The sequence below is a fragment of the Nothobranchius furzeri genome, chromosome 3, assembly GCF_043380555.1.
Source record: "Nothobranchius furzeri strain GRZ-AD chromosome 3, NfurGRZ-RIMD1, whole genome shotgun sequence".
Taxonomy (NCBI): Eukaryota; Metazoa; Chordata; class Actinopteri; order Cyprinodontiformes; family Nothobranchiidae; genus Nothobranchius; species Nothobranchius furzeri.
Genome location: NC_091743.1, coordinates 87685153 through 87709301, shown reverse-complemented (window position 1 = coordinate 87709301; position 24149 = coordinate 87685153). Strand labels below are relative to the sequence as shown.

Sequence of the window (24149 nt, the reverse complement as noted above, 5' to 3'; positions counted from 1 at the left end):
AAGTTTTCAGGTGTTCGCTTTCACAATCATGCGTGAAAAATATGTCATCAATATATTGAACGACAGGTAAACCTTCCAGATATGACTGTACGACACTTTGAAATTTATTCGCCGCATTTACCCATCCCATAGGTAGAACGCACCATTGAAAATGCTTTCCTTCAAATGTAAATCCAGTTTTAGCTCGACTTTCTTGCGCTAAAGGTACAGACCAAAAACCGTTAGCCAAATCGATGCATGTTTTATATTTTTTAATAGGCATGGTTCGGAGCTGCATGTATGGGTCAAAAGTTTTACGCACGTCGTGCGGAGTCACTCTATTTAAACCTTTCAAATTGTGTACCAGTCTGTAGGTGCCATCAGGTTTAGGAACAGCTTGAATGGGAAGACAGGTGGATAATGTATCTTTCTCTTCGATTATCCCTTTTTCTTTAAGCTCAGCGAGAGTACATCTAATCTCATCTCTTCCTTCTCTGATCGGATACTGCTTTTCCCTGGCAGGCATCGCTCCTTTAATAATGCATTGTTCTTTTACTCTGCCACAATCATTTTTGTGTGTAGCCCAATTACCTTTTTGGATTATTTCTCTGAGTTTGTGCGGGTCCAAACTAGTCTTCTCCAGTTGTTCTTTAATGAGACTATCCATATCTAATTCACCTAAAAAACTCACATGCTGTGCTGGGTCTTTCGTTATTTTAACTAAATCCTTTAAACTAATTAAGTTTTCTGCACCTTTTATGTAAAGAATTCCCTGTTCGTCTTTATGAACTGCCATGTTACGTACAGAGCCGTCTGCGAGTATCACGTTCTTGTATCCTATTTGTTCCATCGGATTATTTTCACGCTTTACTGATATTAATGCCCCGGTATCTAAAATGTATTTTGTATTTTCGTATTTTACTTTAAGCCACTCCCCATCCCAATGCGTATGAGATGAGAGCGCCTCAATTATTTCTACTTTTGTGGTGGCGGTCTTCTCTGATTGTGGTATTTCGCGTCCCAATCTTTGATTGATTGGATCAATTTCTCCTTCTGTTCTCTGGTCATCCGGGCCCACTCCTCCGGATTCGCTCTCCTGGGTCGAGCCACAGGGCAGCCGGGGGGTCCCATGAAAAACGGCCTTGCATTTGGGTCCATTTGGCCCCTGGTTCTCTGGTTCTGATTCGGTTCTGTTCTGGGTGGGAGTTGCCTCGGTTGAGAACTCACTGATTGGCTCCCTTGCTGTTGGTGTGGAGGGGGCAGAGGGGATGGTATCTGACCTTTCAATCTGTTTCCGGCCTGCCGTCCTAATTCGTTTTTTGACTGCTTAAATTCCCTCGTGCGATCCCACGCCTGTGCTTGTCTGATTTTTTCTGCAGGGGAGAGATTAGGCCACATCGCAGCCATCACTAATCCCCCGGGCAGATCAGCCAAAAGTTTTTCCTGCTGTACTTGGGAAAGCCCTGCGATTGTTCCCAAACACCCAGCTAATGTAACTTTTCCTGTACTGATTTCAGAGCTTAAAGCTTTCCTCCGTCGTTCACCAGAATCCTCACCGATCCCTCTGGGAGAACTCTCCGCCAGGGACATCAACGAGGCTCCTGGGGTTAAACGCAGATCGTTCTTTAATGCTATAACCTGAGAAATTTCTGGACTTGAAAGTTGTTCAATCGTCATACCTCGGTCCTGAAGCCGCTGTACATACCCAGCGTCTGTCTCACCCGATGCTCTTTGTGGCAGAATGGTATGATCAAAATGTCCTAAGCTTACTCTTGACTGTTCCTGAGCAGTTTGCCAATATGGGGAATATTCCTGTTCTAGGATTCTCTCTCTAGGCATTGAATTAAGCTGTCCTCCCTGCGGAGTGCTTCGGTTTACATCCAAAGGTTGGGAGGGGCTGCACGGCGAGTAGCAGTGAGTTTTCACTGCCGAATCTCTAGCCATACATCCACCTCGATAAAAATCATATCCTTGGCCTAAATAAGCATGCTTAAAAGGTTGACCCCATCCTGGTTGCAACATGACTTCTTCCCTACTTTTCGCTGCTTGAATTGCTGAAGCCGTGAAGCCATCTACAGGGTACCAGTCTGGAAAAGGATTTTCTGCTACTTCTCCTGCATAATTCTGGTCTCCCTCTGTATTAATTGCAAACTGGCCTCGTCCTGGTTCTGGAACCGGTCTAACTGGGCCTATGTTAGGAGGTGCCTGAGGGTCATAATATTTCATCTGTACTGGACGGCTTTTCTTATTTAGTCCTCTAATGCCATAAACCATAGGATTTGTCTCATCTCCTTTTTCTGCTCTCTGGGGTTGTTGCTCTACATTTTCTCTGTTCTCACCTTGCTCATGGGCTGTAACTGGGGATAACCAACTCACTTTTTCAGGTGTTTTGCCTCCAGGGATCCGAGTGCTGCATTTTTGATGGGATTCGCATTCTGACCTGAGCGTCCCTTTGGGTGTGCCACGCACCACCAGTTGGGAACCCTGTTCTTCCTCCGATTCAGCCTCACTCTCGCTGCTTCTGTCTCTGGCCTCAAACCAATGTTTGACTTTCTTCTCTACTCGCGGCAAGGCTGACTTATCCACTAAAATTACGACCGGGATGTCTCCTAGCCTGCTAGAGGCTTCGGAATAAATCACTAAACCTGCGCCATATGCTTCAGTTATCCGACACACCTGGGGTTTGTTATTAAGCTTAAACACTAGCCGTCGCGCTCCTAAATCCAAGGCTTCTGACACCACCCGCTCCCAAGCTTGGTGAAAAGAGATGTCGGGATTATGAGGGTCTACGTTAATTATGGAAATCGCGCTGACACGACCTTCCAGATTCCCTAATTGCTTGTCTAAGAGAGTAGTAATTTCTCCAGCTTCGTAATTACGATCTACCAGCGGAATCATAGAATTTCTGCCTTCTGCCCCTAAAAGTCTCCTCAGAGAACTTAATGAGGACGTAGTACTGGCAGAACTTTGTGGATCTTTCAGAAAGATCAACACATCTTCTTCTCGGATCTCCGCATCTATTTTCTCGCCTGATAAAATTATCACCGGTTCTTGACCTATCATAACATGATTCGGAGGAGCCGCGGGACTATGCGGTTCTAACGGGGGAAAAGGAATTGGGTTTGGAGTCCTTTCAGCCCCTGACCGTCTCTGAGTCTTGTCTTTGTCCCACGCAGCAACATGCTGTTCAGTGGGCGGTCTCTCCGCTCCTCTCATGGGCACCTGAGAAGGGGTTTGTACATGTAGAAACGGGTTCCACTGCGCCGGCCGAACCGCGTCAGGCGGGTTCGGTGGGGGTGGAGGAAATCCGCTCTCGGAACCGGGGCTCACAGGGAATTCCCCGCGGAGCGCTGGATACAAAGGGGGCGCGGTCGGAACCGATTGGGCTTCATCCCAGGAGTCCGACATTTCAACTGCAGCTCGTCTCCGGTACATTTCCGCTTGGAGCTCCGTGATCCCCAGTCGGTTACATAACGCCTGTCTCATTTGAATTGCCTCATTTTTGCTTCTAGATAAGAAGTAAATTGTTCTACTATTAGCCCGTTGAACCACGAACTCCGCCATAGCAGAGTACATCGCTCCCTGATCACATCGGTACTGCCCGACTCCAAATGGAGTGAGAACTAAAGGTTCCGGTCCAATTGGTATTTGCTCAAGTAATCCCAGAAGGATCTCATACTGCTCGCCCGTGGGGAGTTTCGCTGGATTTTCCCAACAACACCACGCTATCTGATTAAAAACAGGATCATTTTGTTGTTCTGCTAGAATCACCAAATCACCCACTAACGGAAATACATGATTATTCTTTACTTGAGTTTCAGCATTCGGACAGCGCTCCGCTGCGGCTTGAGCCGTTCCGGCCTTGTTATGAAAACTCCGGTTACAGGATACTGCTAAAACGCTTTGTGGTTCACCTTGAAATGTCGCTATTTCTCCGGTGACAAATCTCACATTAAGGAGAACATTTTCCGGTTTTACCGTTAAAGATCTATCTGCCATGGCTGGTTGAAAGTTTCTCTTTTTTATTATTTGTTTTATTTTTATTCGTTTTCACGTCTTATTCTTTATTCTTACTCTTTATTCCTTTTTATTTTTTGCCTAGCTTTTATCCTTGGCTTTTCTTACGTCGGAAAGCCGTGATTTCTTTATACCTCTTTGAGTTAATCGTCCGTTCTCCCAAATTTCCTTCCTTTTCGAGAAATTGGTGCGGTTTTCGCTCCAAGGTTATAAGCTTATCAGGTCCATTGTGCGTAAGCTTTTATCAGCCTAAAAGACATAGTTCTACGTCGAATAGTCCGGTATCTAATATTTAAACCTTCGCCGATTAGCCCCACGTTGGGCGCCATGTCGCGTGCCCGTCCCATTTACCGGTTCCTTTAAAACCCAGTTCCGTTAGAACTTATGAGACGGTGCATCCATCAGGGTTCGGGGGTGTATCGACGAGTATAATCGTACCAGATCCGGGTTTGGACTATCTAATTAGAATCTTGTCTTTTATTTTAAAGGTGAAATGACTTGCACGAATAGCCAGCCCCAGAGTGCTACACTTCTTTTAAACTCGTTACCTTTTGGTTAAGATACTAGAGAGAAGTCTGGAGGCAAGCCAAGCCTCTCAGCAATTGTTTGGGCTACCCGGAATTAATTGCGCCTCTAACAGCTTATGTGGGAGGTTGGTAACTATAAAATGATTTATGCTAGTTGATCAGGCTATCATAAGTTTATCAATTTATTTATTAATCCAACCTTCCAGCTGATTAGAGACTTTTTCAACCTGCAATCAGAGCCAAAATAACCTCGAATATTTTGCTTTTATCACCCTTAAGACAACTCGTTACTCGCAAGGGGAGAGAAGTTAAAACTTCCCTTATCTTAAGGTTTCTTTATATTATTCTGTTATAAACTGTAAAGTAAGTCCTGATAATTCAGAGACCGATCTTCGACATGCTTACCTCTGTGCAATTATGGCCAGGGCTCCAAACGTGAAGCTTTAGAGAAAACCTGAAAGAATCAGGATTATGTTTCTTTTTCAAAAAAGGTTTATTACAAAATCAAAATACAAAAATGGGTAAAGTAAAAAACAACTACTATCCCCCACGGAGGAATTAGTTCAAAATGATTAAATGAGAGTCAGTTTACACCAGCTCTCGTCTTCTCAGAATCTCCCCAAGAACGAAGCCTGAAGCCCTCTCTCGAAGACCAAGAACCAGACTCGATCTGAGCTGCATCCTTTTATATCATTTCTGAGACTGCTCTAAACAATGCAAGAGTCACAAGTCATTCTCTCCTGACAGTTTAGGTCAAGGGGTCATCTACCAGATACACTTTTTTAGCTCTACATAAGACATTTAGTATCATTTCACTACATGCAGTATTCACATGAGGGCACAAAAGTTACATTCTGCACTCCTGGAATGAGAGCACAGGTCATAAATCTTCATATTGGTAGCAAATTGTAGATCTTCTTTCAGCATTCCTGAGAGCTCCTGGGTCCAGCTGGACCTCTCCTCACTCCATGCCATTCCTTCTTTTCCCGCCAGAGGTGGAGTTAGGGGCGGGCCCAGGGGTGTGTCCATGGGTGGATCTAGAGAAGACAGCTTGTCTTTTGACCCTTTGCCTAGTTCTGTCCTCACCAGCAAGTCCTGAACTCCTGTCCTCTTGACCCTTGTGTGACCCTTGTCCCTGACCACTGTTTCTAAGCCTTGACTGGTTGCTCGGGCTTGCAACAATAGCAGCTGAATCTCCAGGGGTTAACCATGATTCAGTGGCGCATAGAACAGACAAGCTATTGTTCAGGAAGAATTCCTTCAGAATAAAAGTTTTATTTCCAACCGATCTGGCATTGATCAGTGCAAAGCGAGTCGACTGCTTTCCCGATGGAAGAGAAAGTCCGGCTCCATCAAATCTTGCAATATACTGTAGGTTGGCCAGATTTATTCCCCGCTGATTGTGCCGTCCAAAACGAGAGCGGCGAAAACGAGAGCGGGAGGGCAACCCGGTGGAACCCAAAGAAACAACAGGCACCAAGCACCCACCTCGAGCATCAGGGGAACTCCGAAAGCACCGCTCCTTTCCCCATACGCAGTAATCTGATGTGATTAGGCGATCTCCACATCTCCCCCGATTGTGTGCCGCAAGCTGGTCAGCAGCGGTCGGCCGCCGGATCATCCTCGGTTCCGAAGCACGCATACAGCGCTTGGCTCCGTGAGCTCCCAGCTGGAGAATCATCCCCACATCCCACGCACTCGCGCAGCTCTCAGCTCCGTGAGCTCCCAACTGGCCGGTCATCCACACCTCAGACACATCCATGCAACATTCAGCTCCATGTCCTCCCGGTAGCAGCGAGATCAGCTCGACTCGATTGAGATGCCGATGGATCCGGGACATCACAGTCACGGAGCAGCGCTCCGATATGGCTTCGCCACGCCGGATCCTTCGGAGCTGAACAAAGAAGCCGCCTCGTTTCCCCCGCTTCTTTTTCCACGGTCTCCGGGGCAGCGGCAAACCGACGGGCAGCACAAGCCCGGAAGCTGGGCTAACGTCAGTCTCCAGCGGCGGTGGGAAAGCGTGGAGCAACACAGGCTCTGCAGCTGGGTTCGCGTCAGTCTCCAGCGGCGGTGGAAAAAGGTGTCCCGCATTAGAGTTCTGAAAATCATCCATTCTAGAGCGGATCGAGAGCAGGAAGTCCCGATCATACACCAGCAGAGAATCGGCACTGCATATGGAAAAAATACAAGAATACAATAGAAAAACAAAAAAGGTTGGGAGCTGAGCAGACACGCAGCCGGTCATGGGCGCCATCTTGGTCAACTGACTTGTTGTCCATGTGTGCCCGGGATGACTCGTGTTTCTTCACCTTCTCAGAAAAATGTTTCATGTCTGTAACTCCTGACTCAATCCATGCCTTATCTGTCCCAGCCGTTTTGAATAACAAACACGGAAAGCAAAATAACGCATTAGCGTGATTGCATCCAGCTGGCCAAGCCTTCCTGGTGTACCAATGGCATGGACGCCAGTAAGTGTCTATTAGTCGAGACTCTCCGAGTTCTACCGAACACCAACGAAATTCTTTGGGGTAGCTCTATCACCCATCATGCTTCTGAAACAACGTCGACGCTGATTGGATACATTCCCATTCCTACCATTTGATTTTCTTGTCAGCAATTGGCCGGCTGGTTCCGTGCTGTTTGGGCAATTGAAACACAGCCCACAGCCTTTCTGTTGCCTCCACCGCTCGGGCAGAGAGCTTCTCAGCAATAATATATATATATATATATATATATATATATATATATATATATATATATATATATATATATATATATATATATATGATTTGTTTTTGTTACAAAACACACAATTAACTTAGAATATGTGATTATTGTTAATTTTATTTATTTATTTATTAAAATAAAAATTAAAAACACTAGGGAAAACTGGGAGGGCGGCGCCCTATCGCCCTCTACTGGCCAGCCGCCACTGTATATGACGTAATTTATGGACTCAGCTTTGCGGGCATTCTATGAGCAGAGAGGATGCAGCGGTGACGGCTCAAATTCTCCAGCTGCGTCCTGCGTGCGGCCGCTGCTATATTCACAAAATCGCTCCACCAAAACAAAGTAATTCGTTTGTGGTCGTTTATATCAGCCCATATTCGCTGGTACTTCATGTACTTTTCAGGTCAGTTCATAATCTGTGCCCCGGTGATTTCACCTCATTGCTGCTGGAGTGCAGCACATATTAAGCTTTTTTTTTTTTTTTTTTTTTTTTTTTTTTTGCATTCGGTAGATCCCTTTGGCTGATTAGTTAGAAAGTAGGAAATCTAGGATACAGTTTTTCTGGAAGACGAAGAAAACATGCAGCACGCAGGAAGGTTAGAGAGAGAAAGGGCCGGAAATTATTCAACTGAATCAGGAAAACAAAACAAAGTGCTTGAAAAGAAAAAAAGTAGGTAGATTTATCCCCAATACTCATTTTTACCAGTGAAAAGCAATAATATATAAGCATTTAATATTTATACATGTGATAGAATCAGATCACCCCAGAAGTCAGTCCCACATCCAGGGCCGTATCAAGGCATTTGGGGACCAAGGCAAATATAGGCTTGGAGCCCCCACCACCTCACTTCCTGCTCAGTTTATATAAGATGGCAGCGTGCTGAGAGTACAGATTGTTGTTGCTTTTATTTAATAAACAATAATTTTAAAGCACTGTTATTATATCTGACTGTTTTAAAAGCAATCCTAGCTCAGACACCACATCACTTTCCACATATATGTCATGTGTCACACAATGTCCTGTCTCCCCGTTTGGTTCAGCCATGTGTCTCTGTTAATTGCTCCCACCTGACTCTCGTTTTCCAATCACCCAAGTTCCCAGCCCTCTTGTATTTAAACCCCTTCAGTTCTGTGTCTCAAGTTGGATCATTGTTTCAGTTTCAGCGTGTTTATTATTAAAGCCTTCAACCGTTCATGTCTGATTGTCTACCTTCTTCACCTGCGTGTGGATCCTCACCTCCGCTTCACACTCCAGCACGCCTGACAGAATGATCCAACCCACTAAAGGATCCAGCGGGGAGATTCTCCCCTGGGATTGCCTGCTCCAATTCCTCTCCTCGGACCACCGGCCGGCTTCTCCTCCTCGGGCGTCACCTCGCCACAGACTCCGTCACCGAACTTCAGCCTTGGCGATCCTCTCCACCCTCCCGGAGCCAGATGAGAGGTTGGACCGGGAGACGCTGCCAGACCGCTCCTGCTACGTGGGCACCAGACTGGCTGTGCGCTCCCCCGGAGTTGTCCCACGGCGTCCACCACATCCAGTTCCAGCAGTGGTCCGGGAGGTCGCACCGCATCCAGTTCCAGCGGTGGTCGGAGGTCGCACCACATCCAGTTCCCGTGGTGGTCCCGGAGTTCGCACCGGTCCAGTCTGTCCAAGCGGTCTGCAGCAACTGCTCCTCCACTCCAGAAGCCAACGGTCCAGAAGCCGGCGGTCCAGAGGCCGGCGCACCCGGACCAGAAGTCGACGCCTCCGGACCAGAAATCGACGGCCCCGTACCAGAAGTCGATGGAGGTCGACGCCCCCAGTCCTGAAGTCGATGTCCCATCCAGTCCTGTGGTCGACGCCTCGTCCAGTCCTGTGGTTGACGCCTCGTCCAGTCCTGTGGTCGACGCCTCGTCCAGTCCTGTGATCGACGCCTCCTTGTGTTCTGAAGTCGACGCCTCCTCGTGTTCTGAAGTCGACGCCTCCTCGTGTTCTGAAGTCGACGCCTCCTCGTGTTCTGAAGTCGACGCCTCCTTGTGTCCTGAAGTCGATGTCTCATCCACTCCAGAGTTCGACGCCTCATCCACTCCAGAGGTCGACGCCTCATCCACTCCAGAGGTCGGCACCTCATCGACTCCAGAGGACGACGCCTCATCGACTCCAGAGGTCGGCACCTCATCGACTCCAGAGGACGACGCCTCATCCACTCCAGAGGTCAACGCCTCATCCACTCCAGAGGGCGATGCTCCCTCGTGTCCAGAGGTCGACGCTCCCTCGTGTCCAGAGGTCGACGCTCCTTCATGTCCAGCGGTCAACGCTCCCTCGTGTCCAGAGGTCGACGCTCCCTCGTGTCCAGAGGTCAACGTTTCCTCGTGTCCAGAGGTCGACACTCCCTCCAGTCCAGAGGTCGACGCCTCTTCCACTCCAGAGGTCGACGCCTCATCGACTCCAGAGGTCGACGCCTCATCGACTCCAGAGGACGACGCCTCATCCACTCCAGAGGTCAATGCCTCATCCACTCCAGAGGTCGACGCTCCCTCGTGTCCAGAGGACGACGCTCCCTCGTGTCCAGAGGTCGACGCTCCCTCGTGTCCAGCGGTCGACGCTCCCTCGTGTCCAGCGGTCAACGCTCCCTCGTGTCCAGAGGTCGATGCTCCCTCGTGTCCAGAGGTCGATGCTCCCTCGTGTCCAGAGGTCGACGCTTCCTCGTGTCCAGAGGTCGACACTCCCTCCAGTCCAGAGGTCGACGCTTCCTCGTGTCCAGAGGTCGATGCTCCCTCGTGTCCAGAGGTCGACGCTTCCTCGTGTCCAGAGGTCGACGCTCCCTCCAGTCCAGTGGTCAACACCGTTTCCCGTCCAGTGGTTGATGCCATCTCCAGTCCAGTGGTCGACTCCGTCTCCAGTCCCGTGGTCGACGCTGTCTCCAGTCCCGTGGTCGACGCCGTCTCCAGTCCCGTGGTCGACGCCGTCTCCAGTCCCGTGGTCGACGCCGTCTCCAGTCCCGTGGTCGACGCCGTCTCCAGTCCAGTGGTCGACGCCGTCTCCAGTCCAGCGGTCGACGCCGTCTCCAGTCCAGCGGTCGACGCCATCTCCTCCAGTCCAGTGGTCGACGCCGTCTCCAGTCCAGTGGTTGATGCCATCTCCTCCAGGCCAGGGGTCTACGCCATCTCCTCCGGTCCAGAGCTCGACGCCGTCTCCAGTCCAGTGGTTGACGCCGTCTCCTCCGGTCCAGGGGTCTACGCCATCTCCTCCGGTCCAGAGGTCGACGCCGTCTCCTCCAGTCCAGAGGTCGACGCTGCCGCCTCCGGCTCGGAGGCTGCCGCCGCCGCCGCCTCCAGTCCAAAAGTCAAGGAAATCTCCAGCGTCTCTGCCTCCGGTCACCGCCGGTCCCGCCCTCGCCAGACGCAGGTCCCCAGAAGCCCGTCGTCGCCTCCTCCTCTGCCGCAGATGCAGGCCCCAAGAGCCTGTCGTGGCCTCCTCCTCTGCCGAAGACGCAGGCCCCCAAGAGCCCGTCGTCGCCTCCTCCTCTGCCGCAGGCCCCCAAGAGCCTGTCGTGGCCTCCTCCTCTGCCGCAGACGCAGGCCCCAAGAGCCTGTCGTGGCCTCCTCCTCTGCCGCAGACGCAGGCCCCCAAGAGCCCGTCGTCGCCTCCTCCTCTGCCCCAGACGCAGGCCCCCGGACCCTACTGGTCACTGCCTCCTCTCCATCAGTCCCTGGGTCCCTCTTGGCCCTCCCTCCGGGTCCCCCTCCTCCCACCCTGCTACGTGTTCCTGTGGGCGTCTGGAATCCACCCTTTGAGGGGGGGGGGGGGGGGGGGTACTGTCACACCCTCACCCAGGCTCCCAGCCCTCTTGTATTTAAACCCCTTCAGTTCTGTGTCTCGTGTTGGATCATTGTTTCAGTGTCAGCGTGTTTATCATTAAAGCCTTCAACCGTTCATGTCTGATTTCCTACCTTCTTCACCCGCGTGTGGATCCTCACCTCCGCTTCACACTCCAGCACGCCTGACACCATGAGCTCACTGAGAGAGAGATTGCCAGATTCATATTGAAATTGTTTTGGTGAAAGTAACTTAAAGTAATGCAAAAGTAGTATAATGCCTTACAATTTAAAATCAGTAATATTGTAATGTAATCAATTAAATTAAAATGAGGGTAACAAGTAATAAATAATGCATTACAGTTTTGAAGTAACTTGCCTAACACTGCACACAAGTATAACATCCCAATAACACGCAGTATAATCATATGTTGTATAAATGTTCTTCTCACTCTGTATGTCAGTGTAAAGATGGTAAATGATCACATTTAATGTGTGTGTGTGTGTGTGTGTGTGTGTTATTTATTAAAATTCACTGAAACCGTCAGATAGCAAAAACATGATCATCTTCCACTGACAAGCAGGTCTCCTATTGATAATATTACAGGATCAATTCTCATGAGATATAATGTCTACATGAATTTATCTCAAGGGCAAGGTGCAGATTGGGAGTGTCTGCAGGAGATGCATCAGACATATTAGCTCACCTGGACTGAGCTGAAAGCTCTCCTAATGGTGCTTTATTGTCTAGGTCTGAGCCTCCTGGAAGGTCAGTCTCGTCCAATAACGTGGGACCAGTTGCAGATTGTGGACAACGACAACATAAACTCTGTTCGAATCATCACTGTGGATGGGCTTCACCATGGGCAGCTTACTGTGGGAGGTACTGACACAAAGTTATGTTTTACCACTTTATCTCGACAACAAGGACATCATTTTTATTTTAAAAAAGGGGGGTAAATTGCTTGAGTGGGGGATGGGGGATCAATGATCAAAATTTTACACCTAATTTTGGAATAGACCCTATTCAGTAATAGGCAGAAATCACGAACCAAGTGCTTTTAGAGACGTTAACTATGTAGGAACACCAGCTGTCACGGCTCAAACGGGACACCATAACAATCCCTCTGTCCACTGCAGTAGACGAGAGGAGGGTGATGTGAAAATCTGGCCAGAGCTGACACACAGTAGCATTTCAGCTTCTTTCTTAACTGTCGCGCACGACGACGAGGCAGTGAACAAGCTCCGAGGCTTATCAGTACCTACGCGGTAATCGGGTTGGTCGTGTTTTGTTGAAAGAGGTGGGACACAAACTTATTTACTCTAAAGCAGACGCAGAGCCGAGCCAGAGCCTAAAATCCCTCATCACAAGCCTGGATTACAAAGAGCAGCTAGTTCATGTGTCACAATAGGTTTAATGACCATTTTCAACACATTTGATAATGTATAATGTTAAACACTGAGCTCTGTTTTGTCACGTTGAGCCAGGAGGAGGTTAGGACCCAAGATGCAGAAACCCAGAACGACACAAGGCAGGAGCGAAATCAAAGTAGAATCCTTTATTTAGGAAGAGAGTCCAAAATTCTAAAATCCTGTAAGAGACAGGAAGCCAATGGAGAGAGACCAGAACCGGGGTTATGTGATCCCGCTTGCTGGTTCCAGTCAGCAAGCGGGCTGCTGCATTTTGGACCAGCTGAAGTCGGTGTGGGGAGGACTGGTCCAGGCCAGAATACAGGGAGTTGCAGTAGTCCAATCGGCAAGACACAAACAGATGGATGACATGTTCGAGGACATTAGCAGGAAGGTATGGCTTCACCTTTGCTATCTGCCTTAAATAATAAAAACCTGATTGGACCACTGCACTCACCTGTCTGTAAAGATTAAAAGAACCGTCTAAAAACACACCAAGGTTTTTAACACAGGGTTTTAGAAAACCAGAACAAGGACCAAGAGGACTAAGCGTTGTTTAAAAGATTAGGACTGCCAAATATTAAAATTTCAGTTTTTTGATTGTTGAGCTTAAGAAAATTCATGGACATCCATTGTTTGACACTTTTTAAGCCTTCCAGTAATGAGCCAATTGACCTGGCACCACTTAGTGGCAAATAGATCTGAAGATCATCAGCGAAACAGTGAAAAGTAATTTTGTACTTCTCAAAAATAGAGCCTAAGGGGAGCATAGATAAAGAAAAAAGTGCTGGACCCAAAATGGAGCCCTGAGGCACCCCACATGTCAGAGGTGCTGTTTTTGAGGTAAAAGGTCCCAGATTAACAGAAAATGACCTCTTGTGAAGGTAGGATTGAAACCACTGGAGAACAGCACCTCGAGGCCAACGCATGACTCTAGGCGGGACAACAAGATGCCGTGATCAACGGTGTCTAAAGCAGCCGACAGATCAAGTAAAACCAAAGCTGCTGACTGGCCCGAATCAGCAATTAAAAGAAGGTCATTAAAAACTCTTAAAAGAGCACTTTCAGTGCTATGACGGGGCTTAAAACGGGGACACATGAGGGGAACCTGGAGGGGCCTGGGGACCACAGGGACACAGAACACGACAATTTTAACTATTTGTCTGCTTGTTTAAAGCATATTTCAATCAAATAAATGTTAGGGTCTAAAGTCAGAGTATATATTTTTGAACGATGTTTATTTCAGGTTGAGAATTCAGTCAGACAGCGAAAGACCATGTCCTCATGCACTGATGTAAAGTGGAAGTACAATACAGCCGCACACAGGTGCATGACCAAAGCACCGCTCCTGCAGCCACAAATGTAACTTTGTCTGGTTGTTAGTACAACCGCCAACGGTGCAACATGTTTCCGAGCCACACAAGTACCTTTTTCTGGGGCAAATCATTTTTGAAATCCTTTTGAAATGTGCAAATAAAATATAATAAAATGTAATGGAATATTCTATATTCATGCAACAGTGAGGAATTCAATTGTTAAGGCAGCACACACACTTATGGGCCATTCCCACCTGTACCGGGTCGGCCCGGCCGGGTAGGGTAGGTTGTTTACATATCTGGGTGGCCTGGTATTTTTCCGGGCCAACCAAGGCTCATTCTCAGCCCTCTTCTCAAGGGGGTCTGCTTCAGGCCGACCAGGGCCAACACACCCACTGCTGACAGCAAATTCACACCTTCCATTAGAGCAAGCCTCTGATTGGTGGGTAGAATCAGCCCACATGGGCTTAAGACAAGGATGTGTGGAATCAACCGGGCCAGGCTGGGGCCGACTGGGGCTACCCGACCCGGGCCGACCCGGTACAGATGGGAATGGCCCATTAGAGAAAACAAACAGGTAAATACACACGGCTATTATCGTAACCTGCAGCATTTAAAAAATGAATAAAAATAGAGAATAGAAACTTGAATTTCCAAGAAGAAACAGTATAAAAGACACAAACTTATTAATGTACATCCAGGTACTGTACAAATACTGAATATAGCACTGATGCTGCTGTGTACCAGGATAATTCCAGTACCAGTTAAACTGTGTTCTACACCCTTACTGCAGAGGGGATGAATGACCTACGGTAGCGTTCTGTTTTACATCTGGGATGTCTGACTCTACTAGTAAAGGAGCCGTCCATGGTCTCCACAGTGGGATGCAGTGGGTGGGAGTGGTTTTCCAAGATGGAGGTCCACTTCTCCAGCATCCTCCTTTCACACTTGTCCTCAACAGAATCTAGTTGGCAGCCCAGAACTGAGCTAACTCGTGTAACTAGCATGTTCAGTCCCTTTCTGTCTCAGTCACAGCTGCCTGCAACCCAACAGACCACAGCAGAGTGGATAACAGATCCAGCCACAGAGTGGGAAAAGATCTCACCGGATGTTGCTCGTGTCATCGTTTTTACATCAGCAGGCCCAGAAATATACTATAATATGTGGTTGTTATTTGTTTGATTGCGGAATTGATTTATTCAGCAGCAGTGTCATCACATGCAAACAAAATATGGCAAATTAAAATCTTTCTGTCATCTTCTATTCAGGCCAAATAGAGTGTCAGACCTGTGCTTCATTCAAACCTGTTGTTCATAATCGATTTCTGTAAATTCCAGGTGGAAAAGGATTAATGTTCTCTGTGATTGAGATTAAAGCTGGAAAAGTCTGCTATCACCATGACGATAGTGACTCCACCAAGGACTTCATCATCTTCCGCATTTCCGATGGTCATCATCAGACCCGTCATAAGTTCCCCATCAAGATCCTCCCCAAAGATGACAGTCCTCCTTTTCTTACAACTAACATTCTGTTGGAGGTCTTAGAGGGCCAGACAGCTTTGCTGAGTGGCTCCACCCTCCAGGCTTCAGACATGGACTCGAGTGATGACTACATCCTCTTTAACATCACCCGTCTCCCGCAGGCAGGGGAGGTTATGAAAATCCCAGGACCAGGGCTGACAGGTTGGGAGAATGGGCTGGGCCTGATATTTGTTCTCTGATTTCATCCATTCATCCTATCCTTTTTGAATTTTAATTTAGGGTATCCAGTGAGCCATTTTCTACAGAAGGACCTTTGTCAATCCATAGTTTACTATAGACACACCGGGAATGAGGTGTTTGACGATTCCTTTGAGGTGGTGCTGTCAGATTTTCATGACCCTCCCAACCTTTCTGAGCCTCAGGTGAGAAGTGGAGATCTTTCAAATGTTGTCACTGGAGGATATATCTCCATCCATCCATCCATCCATCCATCCATCCATCCATCCATCCGTACATACATGAATACTTACATACATACATACATACATACATACATACATTGGGCTGCATGGTGGCGCAGTTGCTGGCACTGTTGCCTCGCAGCACGAAGGTTGCAGGTTCGAAACTTGGCTGCGGCCTTTCTGCGTGGAGTTGCGTGTTCTCCCCATGCATGCGTGGGTTTCCTCCGGGTACTCCGGTGTCCCCCACAGATCACAACATGCCCTATAGGTTATGAATTGTAAGTCGCTTTGGATAAAAGCATCTGCCAAATAAATAAACATAAACATACATACATACGAACGTACATACGTACATACATACATACATACATACATACATACATACGTACATTCGTACATACATACATACATACATACATACGTACATACATACATTCGTACATACATACAAACATATGTAAGTACATTCGTACATATGTACATGCATACATACGTACATACATACAAACATATGTACGTACATATGTACATGCATACATACGTACATACATACAAACATATGTACGTACATATGTACATGCATACATACGTAGATACATACGTACATACATACAAACATATGTACGTACATATGTACATACGTACATACATACGTACATACGTACATACATACATACATACGTACATACATACAAACATATGTACGTACATTCGTACATACGTACATGCATACATACGTACATACATACAAACATATGTACGTACATATGTACATGCATACATACGTAGATACATACGTACATACATACAAACATATGTACGTACATATGTACACGCATACATACGTAGATACATACGTACATACATACAAACATATGTACGTACATATGTACATACGTACATACATACGTACATACGTACATACGTACATACGTACATACATACATACATACATACGTACATACATACAAACATATGTACGTACATTCGTACATACGTACATGCATACATACGTACATACATACAAACATATGTACGTACATATGTACATGCATACATACGTAGATACATACGTACATACATACAAACATATGTACGTACATATGTACATACGTACATACATACGTACATACGTACATACATACGTACATACGTACATACATACAAACATATGTACGTACATTCGTACATACGTACATGCATACATACGTACATACATACAAACATATGTACGTACATGTGCATGCATACATACGTAGATACATACGTACATACATACAAACATATGTACGTACATATGTACACGCATACATACGTAGATACATACGTACATACATACAAACATATGTACGTACATTTGTACATATGTACATGCATACATACGTACATAAATACAAACATACGTACGTACATATGTACATGCATACATACGTATACACATACATACGTACATACATACATACGTGTACACATACATACGTACATACGTACACATACTTACGTATACACATACATACGTATACACATACATACGTACATACGTATACACATACATACGTACATACGTATACACATACGTATACACATACGTATACACATACATACGTATACACATACATACATACGTATACACATACATACATACAAACGTATACACATACATACATACACACATACATACATACAAACGTATACACATACATACACACACACACACACACACACACACACACACACACACACACACACACACACACACACACACACACACACACACACACACACACATACACATACACACATACACATACACATACATACATACATACATACATACATACTTTGGACAAATGCATAGACATAATAAAAGGCACAGAATTGGTAATTGGCTGTCTTAAGTGGCCTGATACCAGGTTCACCCACTTATGCTCAAACATGATATAAGGTTAGTAGGCATTTAAAAATTGACCCTAAATGTGAGTACATGTTTAAATAGTTGTATCATTTGTCTCTATGTCCCTGTGATTGATGTGTGTGAGCTATCCAGGTGTTCCCCAACAAAACAAAGTTTATATTAATTCATGTTGATGTCTTCAGGTGGTAGTAGTGCACATAGAGCCAGTTCCAGATAAACCACCAAAAGAGGTTGCTGGTTCCAGCCGATGTCTTGTGATCAAGGAAACGGAAGTGGCTCACATTACCCTACAGCACCTCCACTTTGTGGACGAGGAGTCTCCTAACAGTGAGCTTACCTACACAGTTACAACTCCACCTTTTCACATTGGTCCTCACAGGTTTGTATATACTCACCTTCACCAAATGTGTATTCAGAAATCCTCCTGTATGACGTTTGGATTGTTGAACAGTATTCCAGATGCAGGGAGGTTATTTCTTGTTGACAGCCTACCCAGGTTTACCAAGAACTCCCACGCACCAGTGTTACGACTCTTTACACAAGTAAATATCCTCTTATTCTGTCCTTTTTGGTACATGGGCAGTACTTATGTTTTTGAACTAAATGTTGATGCTGTTTCTAGCATGCAGTGAACTTTATGAAAGTAGCCTACATGCCTCCAGTCATGGACATTGGACCTTACCCTCAGTACATCCAGTTTATTCTATCTGTGACCAATCATATGGGTTTGACGGTCCCTGGGATCTGCTTTAATATCACTGTGGTGCCAGTGGACAACCAGCCTCCACAGGTGAAAACCACAATTCCAGTGTTAGTTCATGTCTGTGAAATCCTGCTGTAAAGATAATGAGTGGACACTTTCTGCTTCAGGTCATCACCAACCCTCTGACAGTCGATGAGGGAGGGGAGTGTTTGCTGGGCCCAGAACACTTACAGTTGTCAGATGTGGATTCTGTGCAGGAATCCCTGCAGGTGGAGCTTCTAAAGGAACCAACACATGGCGCTCTTTCCCTTGATCATCGCCCACTTACACCTGGCCAGACTTTCTCCTTGCAAGAACTTAAAAACCTTGAAGTCAGGTCAGATAGCCAACCTAGTTTCTTCATTCAAGACATGGCAACATGTGTTAAATTCAGAAGAATCTAACTTGAAATAACCTTTTGTCTGGGCTCTTTGTTGGTTTATTTTCAACATTAGGAGATATCAGTGAACCTGAGAGGCAAACACTTTACAATAAGGAACACAAAATTGTGCTTTGTTAAGCTACAACTGAGGAAGTAATGAGTAATGAATTAGGGACTAATGGGTAGTTAACCAGTACTTACTGGAAATTACGCCCACCAGTCTTAATCAGGGACTAATGGGTATCTAAGAAATAAATAAAGAATGAATCAGGGGTTAATGTAATGCCTGCAAACTCTTATTTGTAAACTTCAATAAGGATGCAAAGCATTTGCAGTGTCACAGTGGCAGTGGCAAGCATTGGCTACCGTTAGCAGCATGCATCAAACTCAAATTGCTAGCACTAGCATATAAAGTCCTGGATGGTACGGCTCCCATCTACCTGAATCCTGTAGTAAAGGCTTACATCACGGCTGGATCGTTGGCTAGCAGTGCCTACGCCGTGCTCTTTTCATGCATCGTTCCACAAATGTGGAATGACCTTCTAAGCACCACTAGAACAGGGGTGTCCTTGTCGATTTTCAAGAAACTCATTAAGACCCAGCTCTTCAGAGAGCATCTTCTAAACTAGGACCCTCCCTGCACCCGTCCCTCCCTCTAGTGTCCACTCCGTGTTCCCTTCCCTCTGTGACTGATTATGCTGCCTCACTGCCACCCAGGATTTACTGAATAGTGTTTGTTGTTAGCCTCAAGGGCTACCTGCTGGCCTGATTATCACCTATAAAGCTTGGTTTATGCTTGACGCATTCACTTTCCGCTTGGTGATGCGGCTCGCGGATGGAACGCGCTTCACAACTTGCAGCGTTTATGGTTCATGCGGCTCGTCTTTGCGGTGAGCCAATATTCTCCCAAACTGTAGGGGGCAGCATGGAGCTCTACGGCATGCATCCAACACTACACCATAGTAGAACTAGAAATGACTGTTTACAACATGGCATTCCAGCATTTTTACCGGCGTCCTCGTCTTTTCCGACAGTGCGAGCTATTTCTCTCCAAGAATTATTAACAACATGTTGATCACAGTGATCTCTGAGAGCTGAATCATACAAATGTCTGTATTTACGAACCTCTGCCATACTAGTTCTTGCCAGTCCGCCATGTTTTTCCGCGTCCGACCGTCCGCGTGGTTAGAAAATTTCCTAGGTGCGCGGTGCGGAAAGTTTGGGCCGTGCGGAGGCGCGGTGGAGGGGCGTGGTTGTTAAAATGACGCAACTTTTCCGCGCGGAGCCGTGCGGACCTCGCGGACGCGTCAAGCATAAACCAAGCTTTAGTCGCTTTGGCCAGTAGAGTCTGCTGAATACGTAAACATAAACAGTGATGTACCGCTGCGGTATGGTCTTCGTTTCACTTGTCTGCCACTTAACAAGGAGTTAGTGACAGACGGGTAAAATCTGCATGGTGGCACAGTTGTTAGCACTGTTGCACGAAGGTTGCCGGTTCGAAACTCGGCTAAGGCCTTTCTGCGTGGAGTTGCGTGTTCTCCCCGTGCATGCGTGGTTTTCCTCCGGGTACTCCGGTTTCCCCCACAGATCACAACACGCCCTATAGGTTATAAATTGTAAGTCGCTTTGGATAAAAGCGTCTGCCAAATAAATAAACATAAACATAAACATAAAATCAAGACATACAGCAGCGGTACATCACTGTGACATTGAAAATGCTTTGCATCCTTATGGAAGTTTCAATAGTCTACAGGCATTGACCCCTGATTCATTCCCTCTTTCTCTCTTAAATAACTACTAATTAGTCACTGGTTAAGACTGACCGGTGTTTTTACCAGTAAGTACTGTTTAACAACCAATTTGTACCTGGTTCATTACTCAACCGTTCCCTAGAAACAAAGAACAATTTAGTGTCCATTATTGTGAAGTGGTATAGATTCATTTGTTTAGATTTGGGAATCACTATTCCACAACTTGTTTGGTAGGTTTTGAAAGGATTGCAGGTGAACTAATTATTGTTTTTTCCAATTACAGATTGCCACCCTGAACTCTGTTATGAACCGTATCTTGTTTTGATTGTTTGTTCATGCAGGTACAAACATGACAACTCAGAATCAACAGAAGACCTGATTGAGTTGAATGCAACTGATGGCACCAATTCAGTCCGCTTTACTCTGATAGTAAAGGTAATTAAAACTTGACAAAATTATATATTTAAACGCAGTGTTGGGAACGTTACTTTAAAAAAAGTAATTAGTTATAGTTACTGATTACTGTCAAAAAAGTAACTCAGTTACTAACTGAGTTACAAGATCATAAAAGTAACTAATTACCAACAAAAATAACTACTTAGTTACTTTTTTCATTAAAGAATGCAAGAATTACTAAAATAGTGAAATATAAATGACTAATGACTGGAACATAATAAAATGTATGTCCAAATGTTTTTATAAACCTGAATAATTTAAATAAATAAGCACTTAACAGGAGGAACTACTAACAGGAACATTACACTTATCTAGACTATTAAAAGGTCACTGTGTGATATTTAACAAGACCCCAATCAGCTAACATTTAAAATTGCAAATAGAAACACCTGTAAAGGTCCCCGAGCCTTTAAATGGTCTCTCAGTCTAGTTAAATTACAGAAATAAATGTAATTTTGCACAGTATTCTAATTTTTCCAGCTTCACATAATTGTGTGTTTTTAGTAGCATTTCTGTTGCTGCTAATCTAGTAACGGTTAAATAAATAAATAAAATCCTTTAAAATGACACTAGAAGAGGCACAAGCCTGATGGAGGACTTAAATGTACTAACTTGGGTCAGACCCACCCAACCACAGAAGAGCTGAAGCTGGGTGGTAAACACACACAGGTAGTTCTAATAACACCTGAGCTCCATGACGTCTGAGACTGATGCATCAGTGTTACAGCGGGACTAAAGACATGATCAGAAACAGGTTACAGCTGGATGATCTAGGAAGGTAGAAGATCAGGACGTCTGAGCGGTGACCAGGTGAGCGGACCTTCGGGACGTCCCGCTGTCACGCTAAGAAGGGCACGGCTGCAGATTCCCACCTGCTGCAGCGAATCTGCGGAGGGTCTGCAGCCGTAGATATTCTTCACGGGCCGTGATGCTCTTGGATGAAAACATCTGCCTCTTTAGCTCCTGATCAGCTGATGACAGCTTCAACACACCGCGCTGCTTATCGCACGCATTTCCTTATCAGTAACGGAAACGATCGTTTTGTTAAAAGAAGACGTAATTAATTAGTTTGCTCGTTACTGAAAGAAATATTTTTTTTATTAACGTGGTTATTTTAAACGGCGTTATTACCATCACTTGCTGTGTCTACTCTACAGCAGGCAGCGACTGAGACGATGAGGGTCTCCGCCCACCCGGCCAATCATCATGGTGTTTGTAAGTGCGTTACCGACACCTTTCTCTCCCTGGCTGCAGCTGAAGTGTGGCGGTCAGAAAGCCTCACACTGTTGCTCAACGTTGACAAGCACATAGTAACGCACAACCTTCCGTCCCCAGTAACGGTAATGGCGGGAAAAGTAATTAATTAGATTATTCCGTTACCTATAAAAGAACGCCGTTAGAAACGCCGTTATACTTAAACAGCGTTACTCCCAACACTGTTTAAACGTATGTACATCAACCTAATGTCCCTCTGGGATTATTAAAGTATTTCTGAATTCATGTGTTTGACTTTTGTTTGGTTGCTGATGCATTTCTTCACAAGTTCTTTTAATTTCCAGGTTACTTGCTTGTTTCCTCTTTGACTTTATTCTTTAGCACTTTTTTCCTCTTTAGTTATTTACAAGCCTTATTTCATTTTGTATCCAACTATATTGCTGCTTCCAGGTCACACCTATTAACGACGAGGTCCCAGTGCTGATTGCTGGTTTGAAACCAGTTCTCATGTGTGCAGAGGGACAAGAAGTATTCATCACAGCTGAGTACATCTATGCCACTGATGCTGACAGTGATAACAGCAGCCTGGTGTTCCTGATTGCCCGCCAGCCCCATCATGGAGTAGTATTGCGAAGTGGAGTTTTGGTTGATCACTTCATCCAGGCAGACATTACTGCTGGTACCATCTCCTACAGACACACAGGTAAACACCTCGTCTAGGACTAACCTGAATTTATTCAATTCAATTCAATTCAAAAATACTTTATTACAGTGATCCCTCGCTACTTTGCGGTTCATTTATCGCGGATTCACGACTTCGCGGATTTTTTCTTTGGAGCCTTATTTGAGGGAAATTCGCCAATTTGCGGTATTTTTCACCGATTCGCGGTATTTTTCTATGCGAAATATCAAGAAATTCCTGTTTTTTTTTCATCAATTTCATCATAAAATGCACTTTTTGTAATAAAACTATAAAAAAACATGTAAAAATACAGTACTATGTAAAGGGAGGGTTTTAAAAGTCTGAATACTGAATACGTACCTGTTAAATAAATACTGTAAATATGGTGTCCCTACTTCGCGGATTTTCACCTATCGCGGCCAGGTCTGGAACGCATCTACCGCGCTAAACGAGGGATCACTGTAATCCCAGAGGGAAATTGATTGCTGTAGTAGCTCAGAATAATAATAATAATCAAGTCATCAAAGAGTTGTTGTATATTACAATGGCTGTTGGCAGGAAGGATCTCCAGTAGCGGTCAGTGTTGCAGCCAAACTGAAGAAGCCTCTGACTGAAGACACTCTTCCGTTGTCGGACAGTCTTGTGAAGAGAATGCTCAGGGTTGTCCATCATTTTCTTGATTCTCTGGAGAATCCTTCTTTGCATTATCTCCTCCAGCGGTTCCACAGTCGTCCCCAGAACAGAACCAGCCTTTTTATTAGGCTGTTGAGTCTTTTCAGGTCCCTGCTTCTGATGCTGACCAGCACCTGATTTATCATTGCCCATTATGATCGATGGAAGAGATGGTCCGTTTTGCTCCCGCTCTGCACCCACGCTTCTTGCGTTTTAGCTCATTTGGGATTTGTGGCTTCAGTTGACGTATTATTTTAGCCTTTCCAATGTTAATCAGCTGCTCCCGATTGTAAACCAGCTTGTTACCATGGTTACGCATCATAACAAATGCTCGAAAAGTGAAAAAAATTGCAGTAAAAATCCTCCAAGCTTCACAGCACCAGAAACAGAAAAGTAAAATGTCAAAAAAAATACAGTTTTTCTTGAGAAACTAGAAGAAAAAATGTCCAAAAAAAGGCAAAACTTACATATAGTCAACAGAGCTACTCCGACATGCAGCCACCCAGATCAGCGCAGTTCCGGAATGAAGGGTTATGAAGGGAGTTGGCAGTCTCTTAATCTGTGGATTGCCGTTGTATATTAAAGTAATTGAAATCTAAAAATACATTTAAA

At 45.5% G+C, this 24149-nt stretch overlaps 1 protein-coding gene across 2 annotated transcripts in view; it reads left to right on the top strand.

Annotated features, from left to right (window-relative positions):
* frem1a (Fras1 related extracellular matrix 1a) overlaps positions 1–24149 on the top strand; it is a 73724-nt gene that overhangs the window by 32802 nt on the left and 16773 nt on the right. For both annotated transcript variants that reach the window (XR_008559745.2, XM_015958182.3), the window contains exons 8-16: positions 11806–11937; positions 15118–15462; positions 15541–15683; positions 17820–18016; positions 18089–18179; positions 18260–18427; positions 18508–18716; positions 20854–20947; positions 22634–22886. Coding sequence is in view for 1 of the 2 variants with exons in the window: in XM_015958182.3 (XP_015813668.1) it covers positions 11806–11937; positions 15118–15462; positions 15541–15683; positions 17820–18016; positions 18089–18179; positions 18260–18427; positions 18508–18716; positions 20854–20947; positions 22634–22886 (1632 nt within the window). In the remaining variant the exon portion in view is untranslated. The remainder of the gene's footprint in view (positions 1–11805; positions 11938–15117; positions 15463–15540; positions 15684–17819; positions 18017–18088; positions 18180–18259; positions 18428–18507; positions 18717–20853; positions 20948–22633; positions 22887–24149) is intronic.